The sequence below is a fragment of the Cucumis melo genome, chromosome 10 (genome assembly GCF_025177605.1).
Source record: "Cucumis melo cultivar AY chromosome 10, USDA_Cmelo_AY_1.0, whole genome shotgun sequence".
Taxonomy (NCBI): Eukaryota; Viridiplantae; Streptophyta; class Magnoliopsida; order Cucurbitales; family Cucurbitaceae; genus Cucumis; species Cucumis melo.
The window spans coordinates 6,277,922-6,298,812 of record NC_066866.1 but is presented as its reverse complement, the minus strand read 5'-3'; the positions used below and the strand labels follow the sequence as shown (position 1 = coordinate 6,298,812).

The following is a 20,891-nucleotide window of genomic DNA, read 5'->3' as shown; positions in this document are numbered from 1 at the left end:
GCTATGGTCTATATGGGCCATAGTAAAGAAACACGCGTGGGCGCCAAATGCAGCCCAATAAGAGGTATTTAAATTGGGCTTTATATTAGTCAAGCCCATATCTGAAATCAATCTACACCTTCCAAACAAAGGGAAATTTTCACACAAAGAGATGATATTCAAAAATTATATATAGGATAACTAAAAGTGATTGTGATTTAAGCTGAAAAGAAGTTGAAAAAGAAGATTTGAGTATATTAGATCCAAAAAGTTAGAGATATTCTCTGATGGACAATGTAACACCTAGTAAATAAAGAAAGCATGTTTTGCGATAATTATGATTTATTTTCTTCCTAAATCAAATGTTAAAGTACTCTATCTACATCAATTTCCCTTTATTCGATCACATAATCTAATCAAAATGGATTTTTTATGTATTGAAGATTTCATTTTCTTTTTTTTTTTCTTTTGAAATCTTCAAAATGGGCTTTTTTTTTTCTTTTTCTTTCTTTTCTCTCTTTTTTTCTTTTAGAAATGATTTTTTCATCCGTGCGTGTGCGTGTGAAGAGAAGAAAAAGAGAGTAAAAAAGAAAGGGGTTAAAGAGATTGATGAGACGATTATGTTAGAAAAAAATTAGGTTATTAAGTGTCTAATGTGTGTCTCACGTGTTAATTGATTTGGAAAGTGATTTTAACGATTTCAAATCATTCTTAAATATATACGGAATTGTGTGTGTGAAGAGAAGAAAAAAAAGAGTAAAAAAGAAAGGGGTTAAAAGAGATTGAAGAGACAATTATGTTAGAAAGAAATTAGGCTATTAAGTGTCCAAGGTGTGTCTCACATGTTAATTTATTTAGAAAGTGATTTAACAATTTCAAATCATTCTTAGATATATACGGAATTATCAATTATTTTTCTACTAAAAAATTTGGAATGAGTGATTTTTGAGCTAAAATGTAGAAAGGATGCGACAAATAAGAGAAAATTATAAGGCTAAAATAATGATAACGATAATAAATTGACAAACAACTATATCAAGACAATGAAATGAGCTTAAAAGGAAATAGTTAATTGAGTTTTGAGCCAAAGAAACCCAAGGATGTGGTCAATGTTGACCTTTTTTTTTTTTGGTGAATGGGATGCATTACGACCTATTTTGGATTAATTCTAAAAGATGATGGTTTAGGTCAAAAGTTCAAACCAACCTCCTTGGTTAAGGTTGAGGTCGATTGAGACCAACCCTCTTCCTTTGATGAATGCATGGTGTGTACTATATAACCTATTTGGACATTGAGAAAAGAATGGTTTGAGTTAAAACTACAAATCAATCTCCTCCATCGAAGCCAGGCCACAAAATTTGAAAAACGAGAAATGTATTGACCCATTTAGTTTAGAGCTAATCTATATAAATAGCAAACTTAGATAAGGATACCCTAGCAAAGTTAGGATCCCAATGTATACATATACATCATCACTGATCACTTCTAAAGTAAGTTTATTATAATACTCAAATTTTCTACTTCCTAAACATTAAGGGATCGTTTGGGGGGAAGGGTTGGGTTATGAAATATATATATATATATATATATATATATATATATATATATATTAATTCATATTATGAATCCAATACACAAATTTCGTATATTTAATTTACCAAATCGTCTGAATTTTGTAGAACAATTTGCCTTAATTTCTTTAAATACCACGTTCATTTTCAACCTTTTTTATACAGTTACGTGCGAATAATTTTTTTAAAATTCATATTCTAAATCCAATACACAGATTTTGTATATTTAATTTATCAAATCGTCCTAGTTTTGTAAAACAAATTGCCTTAATTTATTTAACTACAACGTTTATTTTCAACATTTATTAAGTATACATTACGTTTAAGTAAATTGATTTTTATGAATGTGACTCGAAACCCGTAAATTTGTAAATGAGTACAAATAACAATTGTATATTCGAAGTAACTTTCAATCAACTTTATGTTTGAATTTATATCAATATGTTTCTGAAGTAAAAATTTTGATATCAATCTCATAAATACAATACAAAATTGATACCAAAATTTTAATTTCACAAATATATTGATATGAATTCGAACATAAAGTTAATTGAACGTAATTAAATTAAAAAATTAATTATGTAATCACAATAAATTATGAAATTCATGAATAAAGAAAGAAATTAAAATTTTAATAATGTAATTATACCAAATTCGTTCATTTTTTAAAAAAATTAAAATTAACAAAACTTATTAGTATAAAAATTACAAATGAGAAACAAAAACGATTAAGGAAGGAATGAATGAAGAAGGGGTTGAAGGAGTAAAATTAGGGTTATAATAACCCTTTCCCCAAACGAGGATTGGGTTACATTCCTTTTTACCCTTCCCCCAAACATGTTTTAAGTTTCTCAACTTATACATTGAAACTTGTGTCACAAGCACCGTGCGAGTATTTTCATCTTACATATCGCATTATTTCTCAAATTACAAACATGTTGTTATTGTCACATGAAGGTAAGATCCATTGTCCAAATTTTAACATATCAAACACATAATTATACGTTGAACACACACTCAGAAAACACACCCTTCCAACATTGCAAACACAAAATTATGCTAAACCATCTCTAATTATTACTTGCTAATCATCATCACTGTCTAGAAATTATAATTTATAAAATTTGTCGTTCTTTTATTTGAAATTCTTTTCTTATTTTCAGCAATAATAGTTTTATTATTCTTTTCACACTTTTCTTTCTTTTCATACCACAAAGTAAGGTAATTTAATTAATTAATTCCTATATCACTATACGTCTTAATTCCTCCAAAAATGCATTGGTAGTGTTTTAAATGTGCAATATATATAAAAGATATTTTATCCAAGAATAAAATCATAATATTCTAAAAAGAAATTTTACTCAAATCTCTTTTTCTTTTAAGAGAAAAAAAAAAAGTTAAACTTGTAGTTTAGAAGTTTTACAAATGTGAATATGTCTGATGGATAAGCTCGTATTTATCTTTTAAAAAAGTCATATAGTCTACCAAAGAAGTGTAGCAATTAAGACTCGCTAGTTAAGGAATTGGAAACTTTTCATAAATCATTCATTAATGCTTATCATTATCAAAACTACCTTTTCTATTTTTTTTTTCTCTCTCTATTTTTTGCCCTTATTTAACCTATTTCCTTCTGTTTATGCTCTCCCCTTTCAATTTAATAACATCTTTTGCCATTTTCTAAATTTTCATTTTTTTAAAGTACAAAATATGGATTATTTTAGATTATGTAGATGATCATGGTTGAGCTACTTAAATTCATTTTATATATATTGTAATTAGTTGAGTTGAGACACTAAAAGAAAAGGTGAAAAAATATACCCAAAAGTTGGAAATAAATAAATATCAATTCCAACTACTCAATTAAACTAGAGGGTATATATGATAAGTTTTGTTAATATAGTTGAGTAGATGTGTTTAGAAAAAAGAAAAAGAAAAAGGAATTTATGGTTGTGTTTAATACAAAAGTAGTCTATGATCAACCATATATTAAATAATATTGTAGTTATTATTAAAATTGATCACGTGGTTGTTGTTACCCTCAAGACCTTTGTTTGGTGTGTGATAATGAACCAATAGCAAATGGCCATCTAAATCTACGTTGTTTATCCACAATAACATCCACACCATTAAACTAATTAATTACATCATTACAAATAAAAATGATTTAGAAAATATATACATACAGCTCCCAAATTGAGATGATGATCATCAAAATGCAATCACTACATCTACATATGTTTAAAATATTTTCTACAATATTTATTAAATAAAATATGTAACAATAATGCACATCTAGTTGAGTTCAAGTAATAAAAATATTAAGATTAAGATAATTTAGATTTATGATCGGTAATCTAATCAAAGGTTGAATCACACCATATTTTAAAAAACTTAAATAGAAGCCTATATAATTCTGGAAGGAGACAAGCCCATGGGCACAATCTAACAATTAAAGTTAATGAACTAAGTAAAATTTTGAGTTGATTCTTTTTCCACATCTAACCCTATCAATTTCACATTTAGGTGATGATTAGTGTCATTCCAAGCTTAGCATGAAGACCAATGATGTTTTTTTTTTTTTTTTTTTTTTTTATCACAGTTGAAGTAATGTAACATCAAAACACAAATTGTGATATATACATATATATCAAATCTACCCCCAACTAAACCCTAAAATTGAATAAAATAGGAACTAGTACTTATTATTGTGGGAGGAGAGAGTTATTAAAGAGACATATATATAGGATGAGGATGTGTAGTCATGATCTAAATATATATATATATATATATAATGGAACAATAAGTTTAGAAGTGAGGGACAAAGTTATTAAGAAGCAAAATAATGAAACAAAAAGAAAGAAATGATATGGTAATAAAAGTTGTTAAGTAGAAGGAAGAAGGTACAATAGATGTACTATATATATATATATAAATTATATATTATATGGAGATGGAAGGGGTCATTTTCTAAAAATTAATGAGGCATGTGGAAAAAATTATGACCTCATCCCAAACGTCCCTCTTAAAAACAAAATTAAAATTGTTTTTTGAGAAGAAAAGAAAAGGAGAGGGGTAGCGTGTGGAATATAAATATAAATATATAGAGTACGGAAATTGCACTAAAAAACAAAAGAAAGGGAAGCTTCGTAATAGAGTGGTTGAAGGCAACCGGCCAAGCCCGGAATGTGAGTAACCATCACCACCGTACAATTTTAGATTTTTTCAAATGCCTATTTATTATTTTTAAAGACTTCCTTTTTCATTCTTTCTTTCTTTCTTTTTCCTTCCAATATATATATATATATATATATATATATATATATATATACACACACACACTTTCATAATGTAACCATTTATTCTTTCTACTTTTTTTTTTTTTTCAATTTAATCTCCTTTTCAAAATGTTAACAATTACATTTTCAAATATCTAATTTAAAAATTAAATTATTTTTTTAAAAAAAATCAAAGGTTTGAAAACTATTCAAAATAATTTTTTAAATGTATTTTAAACTATTTTCGTAAAAATAAATTTCTTGAAAATCATTTTTTTTCTTAAGTCAATCTAAACAGATCATTAGTTTCCTTTATAATCAAGATTTAATGTCAACTTTTACTATTTTATGATATAGATGTTGTATTTTAGCCCCTAATTAGTTTGTCGATTTATTTAGATTTTTTTTTCAAAGAAAGAAAAATATGACAAAATATTTACATTTTATAAAACAAAACAATTAAAAGATAATATTTTTTACACTTAATATTTTTATGAAAAGTGTAAATATTTTGTCATATGTTATAGTCTTGACAATTTTTCATTTATTATTTAGGCAAGAAATCTTATTAAATTTTCATACTCATTTCTACCATAGAAACTAAATTGTTACAAAGTTTAAAGTTCAATTACTAAATTGTTACGAAATTGAGACTTTAGGAACTAAATTGTCAATTCTACGAAAGTTTAAGGATTAAAAGTAATTTTAACCTTTGAAATATTATCATTAGTTTTTTTTTTTTTTTTTTTTTTTGTCTTGGTCTCATTTTATTCTTTTATTCGGGTTGTTTTCTCCTCTTCTTAGCTTAAGCTCTATTTCCTCTTGAACATTTGTTGTGTGTCTGGTTTTGTGCCTTGACCTCGATCGACTCTTTATTGACACATGTCTTTCATGAAAAAAGAAAAAAAAAACAATTATTTTAGCTGTTATATTTTTAATTCTCTAAATCTAATATGTATACTTTTAGTAGATCTTAAATTTAGTTTAAATTTTAAATTTGATTGAAATTCATTAAAAATAATTATTTGTTTTTAAAATTTTGACTAAGAATTCAACTATTAATTTGAGAGAGATGAAACCACCTTAAGAAATTAAGAAGAAAAAAAAATAAAACTTTCAAACGTTCACGTGAATATAACTTAATTACAAAAGGATCAAAATTAATATCGACATAATTACTTAGTTACCAACACGAACATAGCTCATTTGATATAAATTTTTTACCATCGATCAAAGTTCGATCTACCACTTAACATACTTTAACAAATAGTTTTTTTTTTCTTTTAAGAAAATTAATATCAACATCAATACTTGTGATAACCAAAAAAAACTTAGCTTAATGATATTAGCACGACTTTCGTAATTTTGAGATGTTAGATGTTCTTCGATCCATTATTCTATAATTGTTGCAGTAAAAATACACTTGGAATAAACATAGGGTACAGTTGTTTATGATATAATAGAAAGTATAATGGCAGAATATTAGTGATGCAAATCAATGAAATAAAGCTATTAATAACTTTTGTGTAGGGGTGATTTGATTGTATAAGAGAAGAGTCAATGTTGTGTAGTGATAATAAAAGTAAATAATTTAAAAGAAAATAAATAAAAAGATAAGGTCTCCACACCATCCTAAATAAATAAATAAATAAATAATTAAAGAGAGAGAGAGAGAGAGAGAGAGAGAGAGAGAGAGAGAGAGAGAGAGAGAGAGAGAGAGAGAGATTGAAAAGGCAGTTTGAGTTGAGAAACTAAACACAAGTAGGTGTGCCATTACAAAAGTTTCTTTTTGTTTTTGGTATTAGATCAGATCAACTGCCCCCACATCCCCAAGTCTCTTCCATCTCATCATTTTATATATTTTTATATTTGTTTACACACATAAATAATCATTTTTATATCTTTTATGACTAACCCTAAACCCTAACCCTTTCTTCTCACTTTGTTTCCAATTTTAAAATATAAAATCTGAACCAACACACACGTTCTAATTCCTTTTTATTAACTATTCCATTTTGACGTCCACGTAATCAACTACAAGTCCATTTTTCGAAGTTTGTAAAAGAGGGATATTACGAAAGGTTTTGTGAATTCGATTAAAGTCTCACATCGGTTAGATAAAGGATTGATATTGGATATATAAGCAAGGACTGCAGTTATCTTCATTGGTATGAGACATTTGGGATGATACCAAAAGCAATTTGTCTTGAGAAAAACCAAGAAAATTCTCGCTCTTAAAAGATAGACAAAATATTACTCTCCTAAATGTAATTGGTTTTGAGATGAAACTCTATACTATCAAATAAACGTAATAAAAGAAAATACATAACTCAATTTTATATTTAAAAAGATTGGTTTACTTATTTCAAAAAAATATTATTAAGTGATATATATATATAAATTTGTCTTCAAACCCTTAACTTTAAGTTTTTGGGTGAATTAGTGGTTTAATATATGGTATTAGAGCATGTGGTTTAGCATTATTGTCGTTTCCTCTTCAATAAAAATTAATTTTCACTTGTTGGGCCTATCAAATATTTCAAGCTCATAAGTGAGGGGAGGTGAGAGGGAGTATTAAGTGATATATAATTAAATTTGTCTTTAACCATTAGCTTAAACTTTTTGTGAATTGGTAGTTTAATAATTATTTTGCCGAGAATAGATACAAATATTATATAAAGGTTAATAACATATTTTCCTATTACTTTCATGATGCATGCCTGCCTATCTTCTTTTCTTGATTATATATAGAGGTGTAACAGTTGGTTGGAATCAGTTTCTCAACCAAACTGTCACTAGCGTCAACGAAACTCCTCCTCTTCTCTGATCAATAGTTCGATTGATTTTTATCAATCGACTCAATTTTTCAATCTATCATTGCTCACTCTTACATAAGTGAATATATAGTTGATTGGTCTCTTTTTTTTTTTTTTAACAATTGTTCTAATATTTCTCTTATAGTCTTTCAATACAAATTTTCTCTATTAACCAAAGAAAGAAAGGTCGGTTAAAGACCTAATCCTGTCAAATTTTTAAAGTCTAGAAATTTATTAAACGTAAAATAAATACTTTTTAATGTTTAGAAACGTGTTTGGTATAAACATGAATGATGATAGACTAAACATATAATTTAGCCAAAAAAGAATGGAATCAACACGAGGTACATTCCTTGAGACGGAGTTGGACCCTAAGTCTGAAGTGTTGGACAAAATTGGACATCGTGGTCTTTGGCTATCAATTAGTAACCAAACAATTCAACTACTAATTACGAGATCCCTTTTCATTTTGCAATGACTCTTCATAATTCGACGCAAGATTCTTGCTATCTTCCTTTGATGGGACACATTCCACAGACATTAAACTAAACCACCTATATAAAACCCACATAAAGTATTTGCCCACTTATCTCCCGTATCTCTTACCTTGACTATTCTTTATTTTAGCACATACCTTTTCCAACTCTGAAAAAGTATTTTCATTTCTTTTTTCAAGAAAATATTACCAACTCAATTACATACTTCAAAATTTAAAACTTTTTTCATAATCCTTTTTTTAACAATATACAACCTAAGATAGGAAGTTATTTGAAGGTAAAACATGCATGTTTAAAGAGATATGTTAATGAAAAGGCAGGGGAAGCCATTAGATCATGACTTAGTTGGCTTGGAAGGGTAAACTAATTAATTGAGCCACTCCACCAAATTGGCTACCTAGCTCAGTCTCAAAGGCCAAGACCGAGGATAGCTTGCCCTTTCCTTTGAATGGATGTCAAAGAAGACGAGATAAATAAATTAGACAGCTTGGCTTGGTTCGCATTGTGACCTCGTCCTTGGTCTTTGAATTCATCATTGATGGCATGTGTGGCCTAATCCAATCCTTGAAGGTCCTATTTCTAACAGGATAAATGCAAGTCTAAAATATTTTTCCTAAAAGGATGAAGAGAACACCAGAATTAACTCCAATATATATATATATATAGAGTGTAACAATTCGATATCAAGTTAAGTTAATCTTCTTTTTGAAAGGACTTTGTTTGGACACTTATGTTGAAAACTAAATTAATCATCGAAGTTAATTATGTGGTAAGCACCACTAGGTAGCGTTATCTGCAATTGTTTTATAAGTATATCTTTTTCCCAAATATGAATTCGTGATTGGTGGCATGTGAATGTAAGGCGATCAATTCCTTTTTTTTTTTTTTTTTTTCCTTCTTTTTTCCATATTTTGTCATCAATACATGTACTACTTTCAAATGTTTTCCTTAATGTACTCCTTATTAAGGATTTATAATCTACTCCTTATTAAGGATTTATAATCTTACTTTTTATTGTTTATTTTGGACATGGGATGTCGATAGTAAATTTTAGAGAAACCTTGGAAGAGTCATAAGAATGATAATTCAAAATGAAATATGTCATACCTTTTTTTAAATGGTCTTTTTATAATCTTTTACTTACGTCATATTATAGTAAAATTATTAAAATAGACCATTTGAATTCACTTTTGTTCATCTGGATTTAAGTTTTCTCTGGCTCCTTTAGCTTATCTCATCTTTTAGGGTTTAGAATATTTTTCATTCAACTCTCTATTTTCTCTTGCTCTTTTCTTTGTTTCATAACGGTGATAGCTTAGTAGGGCTCACATAATAAAATGGTTTAGGTAATATTCGCAATAGATAAAGCAAGCAATAATAATAATAAAATAATGATAATTGACGTAAATGTAACAAAACTAAAAGATATTTACGATCTGTGTAACAAAAAGCAAAAGTCTCATGAAGCCGATAAAATATTTCAGAATTTTTATATTTGCCTTTGAATATTAAGAACTATTGGTCGCTTCTCTTTCTCTTCTTTCTTTCTTGTGATTTCTTCTCTTTCATATTTTTTTATATCCTCTTTCAGATTTTCTTTTTTCTATTTTTAAATAGTTTATTTTTCTGTTTAAATCTCCTATTTCTTCTTATCAATTTCGACAAGATTCTTTAAGTTTATTTCACAGTTGTTTCAATATTCTTCTTCATCTTTCATATTCGAGAATATCAAGATTGTTTAAATATTATTTTAAATGATCAACAGAATCGTTTACCATGGTCAACATGATCGTTTAAATTTGAAGCATTTTTCCCATATTTTAAAAAGAACTACACGATCTTGTTGACCTGATCTAAACGATTGCTTACCATACACAATCATTTAACATGATCAACGTGATAATTAGATTTGAAGTTTTTAACGACCATTTACATTGAACTACATGATCATGTTGACATGATTTAAATGATCGCTTATCATAGTCAACATGATCGTTAAGCATGGTTAACAGAAACATTTAGTATGGTTAACATGATTGTTAGATTTAAAGTTTTTAATTATCATTTACATTGGACTACACAGTCGTTTATCATAATCAACACGATCGTTTTTCAAGATCAACATAATTATTTGTCGTGGTCAACTTGATTGTTTAAATTTGAAGTATCGTTAAAAAGAATTGCACGATAGTGTATTACGACTTAAATGATCGTAGATCATTTATTTAGATTGTAGTGTACGATAGTTTGGAAGAATACTATTGTCGATCGATCACGTGTTAATTGGAATATTTTATATTGTGGACTTGTAAACTTTTTATGATTTTGAAATTGTTTTATAAAGCATAAATATTTTATTGATTGTTATATATATATATATATATATATATATATATATATATATATATATATATATAAAAAGCCCTTAATACTTAAAAGTTGTGTGGATTTATGATGGGATTGACTCTACAAACAAAGGTTTGTATACAAACTCTGTATCGTCAATTGACCACCAGAGGAGGGGAGAGAAAAATAATTGAAAATAATTAGAAATTGAAAAGAGAAGTTTCGTAGAAATTATGGGGATATGGCAATTTGGCATGTGCCACGTGGGGCCCATTCCTAGTCTTTTTATGTGAAAATGTTTTTTGTAGGACCCCGTGGGTGGGTCCCCACATCACTATGTTGACTTGGACACACAACTCATCTGGATACCGTACACGTAAGCATTAAAATTTAAGAGAAGAAAATATTCATAAAATAATCAAATAAGACGGTGGTCCCTACCTATCTCTACTTTCTTTTTTTCTTCTAAAAAGCAAAAAGAAAAAAGAAAAAAGAAAAAGGAATATATAATATAGTTTTTGGTTGGCGCCCCTAAGTACAAGTTGTACAACGGTCAACTTCCATTTAAACCCCCCCCCGCGTTTTACTTGCCGTGTAGTCAGTCTTCACCTCTTTTCTAAATTTGCAAAACTACTCCTCTCTTTTTTCTTTTTTTCTTTTTTCAATTTTAAAATATAAATATTATTCTTCCAAAACCTTTTTTTTTTCCTTTTCTAAACCATATCTCTAGTTGTTCCTATCATTTTTTTAGCAAAACAAAAGTCTATAGATGTATAACTCGTTATTTTAATTATTTTTTTCAAAACAATTGTAAATATAACACTAAAATCTTAAGTATTTACAGACGCCTTAACAAATAAATTTTGTTTTAAAAGACTCTATTACTATAGAAACGACATACCAAAATGCTATATTTTGTAAATTTTTAAAAATATTTTTATACACTTAATTATTTACTAAAAGTAGTAGTGAACATGATAGATTAAAAAATCGAGTCGACCAACTAAACTGAAGTTGGTCGGTTGAAAAATGAGAGCGGTCGGTTTCGAAAAGTTTCAAACCAATAATTTCCAAAAAGTATTACAGACCCAACCAACCAACCAACCAACCCTTATTCATCAATGTGGAGGTTAGTTTGACACTTTACTAAATCGTCTATGGTTGGTTTGAAGTCAATTTTGTCAAAAAAACTGACTTCGACCGATCGATAATCACCCTACCTAAAAGTGATATATAAATACACTTTTTCTTTTGTTTTTTCAAAGAGAGGTTAGGTTGAATATGCACTCTCACTTATGATAATTGCCCTTGAAAAAGAAGAAGAAAAGATAATGTGGTTTTGAATAATAGAACATGAATATGTGGCTATGTATTAGAGTCACATAGACTAAAATATTAAAAATACTCCTTTTGTAGTACTTGGCTATTGTATTCAACAATAACATATTTATGTTAATATATTTTTAAAAATATATGATATTAGTTTTTCTTTTTTTTACATTGGAAAAATTATCTAAATATCAAACTTGTTTATGAGAATCAATTTTAAGAATTATTAAAAGAGTACTTCGATCAAAGTTGGATATTAACCGACTCGACAATCAATAATTCTCAAAGTACTCATGTAATTAAAGAATCTATTTAGAAGTTTAGAGTTCAAAATAAAATAAGTCGTAAAATTTATTATCTATCTTCAACAAATATATTATGGAAAAATGAGTATTTTTTTCTTTTATTTATATAAAGAAATATTTATTTATATGAAATATGAGTAATGTAGAGTGTTCTTGAATATATATCAATTGTTTGAACAAACGTATTAAAATAGAAATCTACGTCATTATTAAATGAATGCTTAATAGTAACGTTTTTTTTTTTTTAAATAAATGTTGAGTGGTTCACAAATGAAATAATAATAATAATTAAAAAAGAAAAAAACAGCAAAAAGTCGAGTGGTTAAAAATTAAAATTAAATGGTCACACAACCTATCCCCTAAAACTTCTATAGAGCCTCTCTATAGATGAAGGACTCAATTTGCAAAAGAAAAGGACCTTTTAGAGAATTCAAATCATTAATTTTGTTTTTTTTCTTAAAAATAATAATAGCAATACAAGAAATTAAAAAAATCAAATCCACAAAAAAAATCTTCTAATTAATTGAACTTCACTAGTCAAACTACCACTACCTAGTGTGCTAAATTAAAGGGTATAGTTAACTACTTATCAAATAAAATAAACACACAATCTTTTTTTATCTTATATATATATATATATATATATATATATATATATATATATATATATATATCCCTATACATTACCATCGATTCATTAGTAATATTTTTCGCACACCTACACATATGCATGAAAGATCGGTACATAGATTCTATTTCATTTTATGTTCATTAAAATATAATATTGCATGTTTAGTTCATAAATAGACCATCGTAATATTTGGTAAATCTTTCGAATTTTAATTTTTTTTATAAAAATATCAAAATAGTATCTAAATTAAACTTTCCTTTTGATTTTAAAAATTAATAAATCCATTAAATTTAGTTCATTATTATTTATTTCATTAAATATGAGATACGAGAATTTGAACATTCGAATTCCTTAAACTATATCTATACATACTCAAAATTTGGTTATCAAATAAAGTTTTAATTTTATGTATAAGATGTGGAAAATTTTGAGGTTAGATTGAATAAAGTGTAGAAAGTAAAAATTAAGTAATTGTACATGAACTAAAAAAATGATGAAGTGTACGAAAGACGCTCTATTTAATCGATGGTGCATGAATTATAAGAAAAAGTATATTAGACAAATAATGCCCAATATATTCCATTTCAGTTAAACATATATTTCCCATAATTGTAAAAATAACCCTAGTTAATTGATATGATCAAATTTGTAATACAAATTTCTTGCAAGTTGGAGGTTATAATTTGATAACTGTAAAACTGGCCCTGAAATAATATTTATATATTTATATATTTTGTTATAGTTTTGATATTTGTACATAATTTTCAAAGAAAACCTTCTACTATGTACAAATTTTAATTAGATGCGCATTTTAAGAAATTGAATAAATGAAGTGTAATAAAAGAATCAAAATTATGGGTTTCTTAATTATTTAAAAGAGAGAAAAACGAGATAAATATTTTATAAAAGTAGTTAAATTAAACGAACCTAAATTATTGAAACAACTAGAATTAAATTAAATAAGTAGTTTCTAATGCATGAATCAAAATGAAATAAAGTCAAAGTACTTTATAAAAGTAGTATATTTATACCAAAATCAAAATCAAAATCAAAAGAAAACCCAAAATCATTTATAATGTTTTAAAATAAATCAGTATTGTTAAAAGCTTTTTGGCTTTTGTTGGGGGGGGGGGGGGGGGGACTTTTCTTAAAAAACTATAATCAATAAACAAAATAAGTTAATTTACCCAAATTCTTCCCAATTTCATCTAGTCTTTAGATAAGTGTTGAGAAAAAGTTGTACATATATCAAGTTTCTATTATATAAATAATAAAACCAAACCATAACTAAATAAAGGCATAAAATAAGCAATAATATTAAATAAATGAATAGTAGTAGTTAACAATTTCTTAGTCACCAATATTCTATATAATAAAGAAAATTCCAAGCATCATTTAGAATATTTGTTTTGTAAATCTAATGAGCATATTTCTTAACTACTTTTTCATTCAAACCTTACAACATTTTATTATAATACTTTATAACCACTCAAATCATGCTACAAATTAAAGGTAAGAATTAGAACATGAACCAAACTCTAAGTTTGATTCAATAATACAAAAACCTTTCAAAAGTAAAAAAAAAAAAAAAAAAAAAAAAAAAAAATAGAAATAGAATTTTATTTTCCTTTTTTAATCTCATTAGAAAAAGGAAAAGGAAGGACGTTGGAATCTTCCAGAAGATTTGATTCACTAAAAATGGAAAAAAGGAAAAAAGAAAAAACTTGAACTCGGCTACTCACTCAGTACAAAAAGAGCGTGTGAACTCAGCCACGCGGTTATGTTCTCATGCTGACGCGTTTATTTGATCTCTTTTCGTAAAATGACAAAATTACCCTCACTCGTTTTTTGATTTTCAAATTTTTTTAATACCCCAACCTCTGGAGCTCTCCCTCTTTCTTTGGGTACAAGAAAGCGAGGGTATAACTGTCAATTTACATTGTCAACTGACTCCTTATTCTCTCTCCTCACCTATATAAATATAACCACAACCATTCCAGTTCGAAAGTCTATTCCTCCTTCACTCAATCGAAACCAAAAACGCCATTTCCGTTTCTAATTTTCTTCACACAAACAGAGAGAGAGAAAGAGAGAGAGAGAGATTACGTTTTCCAATATTCCTTACCATCATTCATCATGAAGAGAGAGAGAGATCTCGAGAGCATAACAACCATGGCGAACTGCTTGATGTTACTTTCTCGTAACACTGCGGCAGATCATTTCGAATCCTCGTCTACTAATTCATCTTCTCCGAATCGTGTTTTTGAGTGCAAGACTTGCAATCGGCAGTTTTCGTCGTTTCAGGCGCTTGGAGGACATCGTGCTAGTCACAAGAAGCCGCGGATTGTTGGAGGAGATGGCGGAAACTCCGATGGATCTTCATCGCAAGGTTCTCCGACTAAGCCGAAGACGCACGAGTGTAGTATTTGTGGATTAGAGTTTGCGATTGGTCAAGCGCTTGGAGGACATATGAGAAGACATAGAGCAACAACGCTGTTGAACGATGCTCGATTACTTACTAATCATCCTAGAAGATCATTATCTCCTCCTCCGCCGAAACCGCCTGTGGTGAAGAAGAGCAACGGCGGTGGGAGAATTCTGTGTTTGGATCTGAATTTGACTCCGTCTGAGAATGATAGTAGGTTTCTGCAGCTTGGAAAGAGTGTTTCCATGGTTGATTGTTTCTTTTGATCCATTCTAGAGTACATATTCAAACAGATCTCGAAACAGGATGAATATGAGTTTTTGTTTTCCTTTTCTCTTTTTTGATACTGTAATCTTCATCTCTTTGTTCGTTTACAATATATATGATATACAGTATATATGATTTTCATATAGTTCAATTCAATCTCTCTGCCGTTTAGTTTAATTTTCGATAATTCAATGTATGTATGGAAAAATCTGGTTTAGACGACGATCAATTTGATCATGTACATCTCTATTTGATCAAGTCTGAATAAGCAGTTCAAATTCAGAGGTGATTAATGCGTGCAATTAAATTAATTTGGTATCCGATCATTATACGATCTCTTCAAATTCAATTTTAATTCATTATGCTGTGTGTTTGGTAAAATTTGATATTCTATCATTATAGCATAAAAATAGTTTTAAATCCGTATTAATTTCAAGAAATAATTCATCCAATAATAATAATAATAATAATAATAATAATAATAATAATAATAATAATAAAATTTCCCCCGTAATTCCTTCTTCGATTACATTGCACGTATGTACTTTAGCATTTTATTTAATAAGGATTTTATTTTTGAGAATCATTCAATACCTACTAACAATTTTCCTTTTTTGTTCCTCATATGTATCTTCTAAGAATTTTTAGAACTTTTTCTTTTCAATTTTATATATTTATTAAATGAAAAGCTCAACACATGGATTACACAAAGTTACTAATCAGTACAAATCTTGGTGTATTTTCTAAAAAAAATTGTTAATCTATTTTTAATTTCAATTTTAAGTATTATTTTTTTTCTAAAAAATTAACCTAAATATTAATTCATTAATGTCACACTTGACTGACTCGATTTATAACGCTGAGTAGGATAATTACTGAAAGACACTTAATTAAGATTTGATTTTATGTGTTAATTAACTAACAATTCTAAAGAATTTCATGATAATTAATGATTCTATTATATATATATATATATATATATATATATATATATAAGAGTTGACAGACATACAAAGAAAGTTAATTTGCAAAGATTAAGCTAAAAATTTTAAAATAAGAAATCTCAGATAATACTTTCCAGATATCAATTTTAGAAAGAAAAATTATTATTAAGTGAGACTAAATATTTTAATAATTAAATCAACTCTACTCGAGGGCGATGGGGTAGTGATATATAATTTAGTCAAACATATATATATATATATATATATATATATATAATTATTTATCTTTTGGTAGATATATATTGATTTAAGAGATTAGTAATATGAATTGGGTAGTTGAATATATATGTATATATGTTGTGAAATAAATTAAATGGTAAATTGGATATGATATATGGTAGCACCATAATCCCAAACCCCTATACCTACGCCAACAATATATAACAAACCCTTTTGCTCACACTAACCCAAATTTCCAACCCTTTTCTTTTTTGTTTCCTTTATTTATTCTTAATATATACTTAGTATTTAGATAACAAATAAAGAGAGCCTAAGGTAGAAAAACAAAAACAAAAATCAAAATGATTATTTAATGAAGATCCATGGAATGTATACAATTTAATATTTAAAATTAATTAGTAAGAGTTGGAAATTGAGAAAAAATATTAAGTGAAATATAATGGAAATACGATTAGGGTTTTGTTCGACAGTGAATATAATTACACATTATAAACAACACCTAATAATTTTTTTATGCTGACAATATATACAAAATTAAAGGGCCAAAATACGAAAAGTGAGATTAGATTATGGATATTTTGGATGGTAATTAGTGAGTTTAAAATTAGAGTTTAGATATGAATTAAATGTAATTGATTAAATAATATAATCCACACAGAAAAAGAAACCTAACTACTAACATGACATGACTGAGACACCCTACAAGGGCTTTCTTCACATCAACTACAAAACCATATTTTATTTGGACTATTTTATTTATTTCTTTATTATTTCTTCAAAGTTTTTATTATTAAATGTTTTAACTAATTGATGATGATCAATTAATTACTCTTGTTATTACTAATTTCTATAATTTTTTTGGTTTTGTTTTTCAATTTCTGGAAAGTCTTTGAGGAAAAAAATAATAAAAAGGCTTTTTTTAATTACATTTTTCTTTTTCTTTTTTAAAAGTAGATCATTAAATAAAATAATAGATGAGTATAAAATTTGAATCCAGAAAATTACAAAAAAAAAAAAAAAAAGTCCGTAGGGAAACAAGTTTTAGTTATATCTTATTAATTTATTATGATCCATTTTTAAGTATTATTTTACGTTTGAAATCGTAAGATTTTATTTTATTTTAAAAATAATTTATTATGATCCATTTTTAGGTGCATATATGGTGCTAACTTATCTCTAAAAATTAAAATACGATATAAATAAAGTATATAAGTGATATGGACTTAAAAAAATATAAAAAAAATTATGAGTGATACATAGATCTTTGAGTTGATAATCTTTTTAATACAAAAACAAAACACAAAGTCGTCACAAATAAGAACAACTAAGTGGTCTATAAATCCCTACAAAATAGTCAGCAAGAATGAACAATCTTCTATTGAAATCTCGAGGGCTTGAAGCAACGAATGTAATAGACTAAATTATGATCAAACAATAGCATTTTCTTCTCGATTTACAAAAAAAGAACCATAGATTAGGTCACTCCATATATTGTTTTGAACGAAGGATAGTATCACACATGATTTTGTGTTAAGATGGTAACGGATGCTCTATTTTTGTTGAGTTATATATACATCATGAGTATTTATGAAGATAAAAAATCAAGCTCTACTTTTAGAGAGAAGTGAATGTTAATTAAAAACTAAATTCACTTTTACCAAATATTAATCGCATAATGAATTGAGTTAGGGAGTAGTTTACTTTCGTTATTCAAAGAAGGGTTAATTAGTGTAACATAATTGATAATACCTAATATTATTTAATACAAATGAATAAACTCCTTCAGGTTAATTTCTCCCCATAAATAATTACGCCTAAGTTTTTCTCTTTGAAAAAAATAATTATGCCTAATAATATCTTTACAAAAATATCTCCAAAGTTCAAATTTAGTTTTATTTATTTATTTGAGAGATACATATAAAACTCATAATATTTCTATATATCATATTCCCTTTTATCATCGGAATGTTTACTATACCAATCTCGAAGTTATAGATTCAATACTTCCATCGAAAAAAATACGTTTTATGTGATCTTTTATCCATTTTATAGATTTTTTCCACTTACCAACTTAAGTTTGTTTATACGTAACTTAATTAATATATGACTTTCGAGCGTATGTTAAGAAACACTTGGGACTTAAGTATCAAACAAAATACTGATAATTTTTTTTTTAAAATACTTGAATGCAATCTTGCGTTGTAAAAAAGAGTTTTTATATGATTTAACAAACCGTAACTAAACAACCTAGTTGTGCTGCATAAAAGTAAGTAAAATCCAGTACTATACACCGGTGTTTTGAGAACAACGAAAATCCCCGAACAGAAGACAAGAGGAAAAAGATCCAAACTTTAGGTGGCATGAATTTGTTTGAAATTCCATCACTTGTCACAACCAATAGAATTCCACCATTTGTTAGAATGGAATTGGGTAAAATTATATATCATTTGCTAATAATATTGAAAGTGAGTTAGCTAAATAATTGGTGAAACTTCAAAAGAAGTCTCTTAGCTTTTTCTTCGGAAAAAGCCATTCTTCTAAATTGGCTTAATGGTCAAGATCACCAACTCCATTTCCATCTCTATTCTATATTTGGTTTTGATTTTTAAAGAAGTTTTGAGTTTGGTAATTTCACAATCATAGTACTTTTGGGGTTACTATTAGTTTTGCAAAGTGCATTTAAATAAACGTTTTATATAAGATCAAGTAAATGTGTTTGTTTTAGGAGAAGAAATTCCATACAAAATTTCGAAACAATTATTAATTAAGATTGACCATCAAATTTTTTTAATATATAAAGATAAAAGGAAATAGAAACCAAAAATAAAGAAAAAATTGAAGTATAATCAATAAATTTTATGATGATTATAAATTACGCAAAAGAAAATATGGGAAAGTTTTACACTCAAGAGTAGATTTCACCATCTATCTCCATATTTCTTCTCTAATTAATAAATAATAAATACTAATTGGGTAAGTAGAAGAAATAATTTTAGAAAATATTGTTAATACATACATCACCTCATTAATAATAATTATTATTATTATTGAAAGAATCACCTCATAATTATTGATTAGAAAATCAGAGTTAAAAAATTACAAAATTAAAGCTGACTTTTATGGCTAAAATTTTATTTTAATATATCTAAGAGTAAGTAATGCCAAAAGTAAGCACTCGCACGTGTATTGACATTAAACTTGGAATTCCTTTCAATATTTAAAAAAAAAAAAAAAGAGAGAGAGAAAAATAAATAATGGAGGTTTATTATTTAATTTTGACAATGTTAAAATCTTTGATTTAAAACACCTATTAACTAATTGATTCAATTGTTTGTTAATTATAAAGAAAATTATGCTCATTTTATTTAATTTATTTGGTAGGAACTGACCCACGTCAGGGACTAATTTGCAGTGAGCAAAACATTCAAACACATAATAATCTTTTCTTCAACCATCACTAATTAACAAAGATCCTTCAAATTCATTTTCTTCTTAATTTAACATATACTATAAGCTTTGCTCGAATCTTTTAAGTTTTCCTTTGGGATTTTTGTTGTTTTTTTTAATTTTGGTTTACCAAAAAAGAAAAGTGGTAACATATTGTCGTAATTATCTATACAACTTGTTCATGAATCTTTAAAAATACTTCTCTATCTCTCAATTTCGTGTTAATTAAATAGATTATTAGACTTTCAATTTTAGTCTTTTATTATTTTTCATTAATTAATATTTTAGATATGAAAGGGGAGAAGAGATAATAAGGATAATAATATTTGTTTTAAGTGCAATCAAATGAGATTCATTTCTTAATAAAAGTTTTTAAAAAGGATAGCAAAGAAGACTTATTACACAATTAAAAAAGAAAAAGAAGACATTTTTATAAGTTTTCCTAACACTGTTAGTAATTAACACAAATTACATTTCCCCTTTTTAATTTTCAAAGTGTTTTCTAAAGTTTAATATTATACAAAAGTATAGATTTGAACATTTGACCTTACCGTTCTTAGTTAGATAAATCCTTGGTTGAGAAAAAAATCATAAAGTGTTAAAAAATGACATAAGAATGTATGAAGCATTGCATAATATTTTAAAGTTTAAGATACCTTTTTGGTACTTATAGTATGAAAGTCATGTCCAAATTTATCGATCTAACTTTGGCTAAATCTTCATAATCCATGGTGTTAGTTCCTTGTTAATATTTTGCAAAAGCAATAATGGATTATCCATTAGCCTTCCCTAATCAGATGAAATTTAACATCAAACAAA

General features: G+C 26.9%; 1 protein-coding gene across 1 annotated transcript; it reads left to right on the top strand.

Moving 5' to 3' along the window:
* Nucleotides 1-14,748: 14,748 nt before the first annotated feature.
* LOC103500198 (zinc finger protein ZAT12-like) lies at nt 14,749-15,592 on the top strand. Its single transcript, XM_008463422.3, has one exon. It carries the CDS (start codon nt 14,886-14,888, stop codon nt 15,438-15,440), a length of 555 nt encoding a protein of 184 aa, XP_008461644.1. The 5' UTR covers nt 14,749-14,885; the 3' UTR covers nt 15,441-15,592.
* The last annotated feature ends 5,299 nt before the right edge of the window (nt 15,593-20,891 follow it).

Excerpts from the sequence above, each read along its gene's own strand:
- LOC103500198 (XM_008463422.3), top strand. The coding sequence starts at position 14,886 with ATGAAGAGAGAGAGAGATCTCGAGAGCATAACAACCATGGCGAACTGC.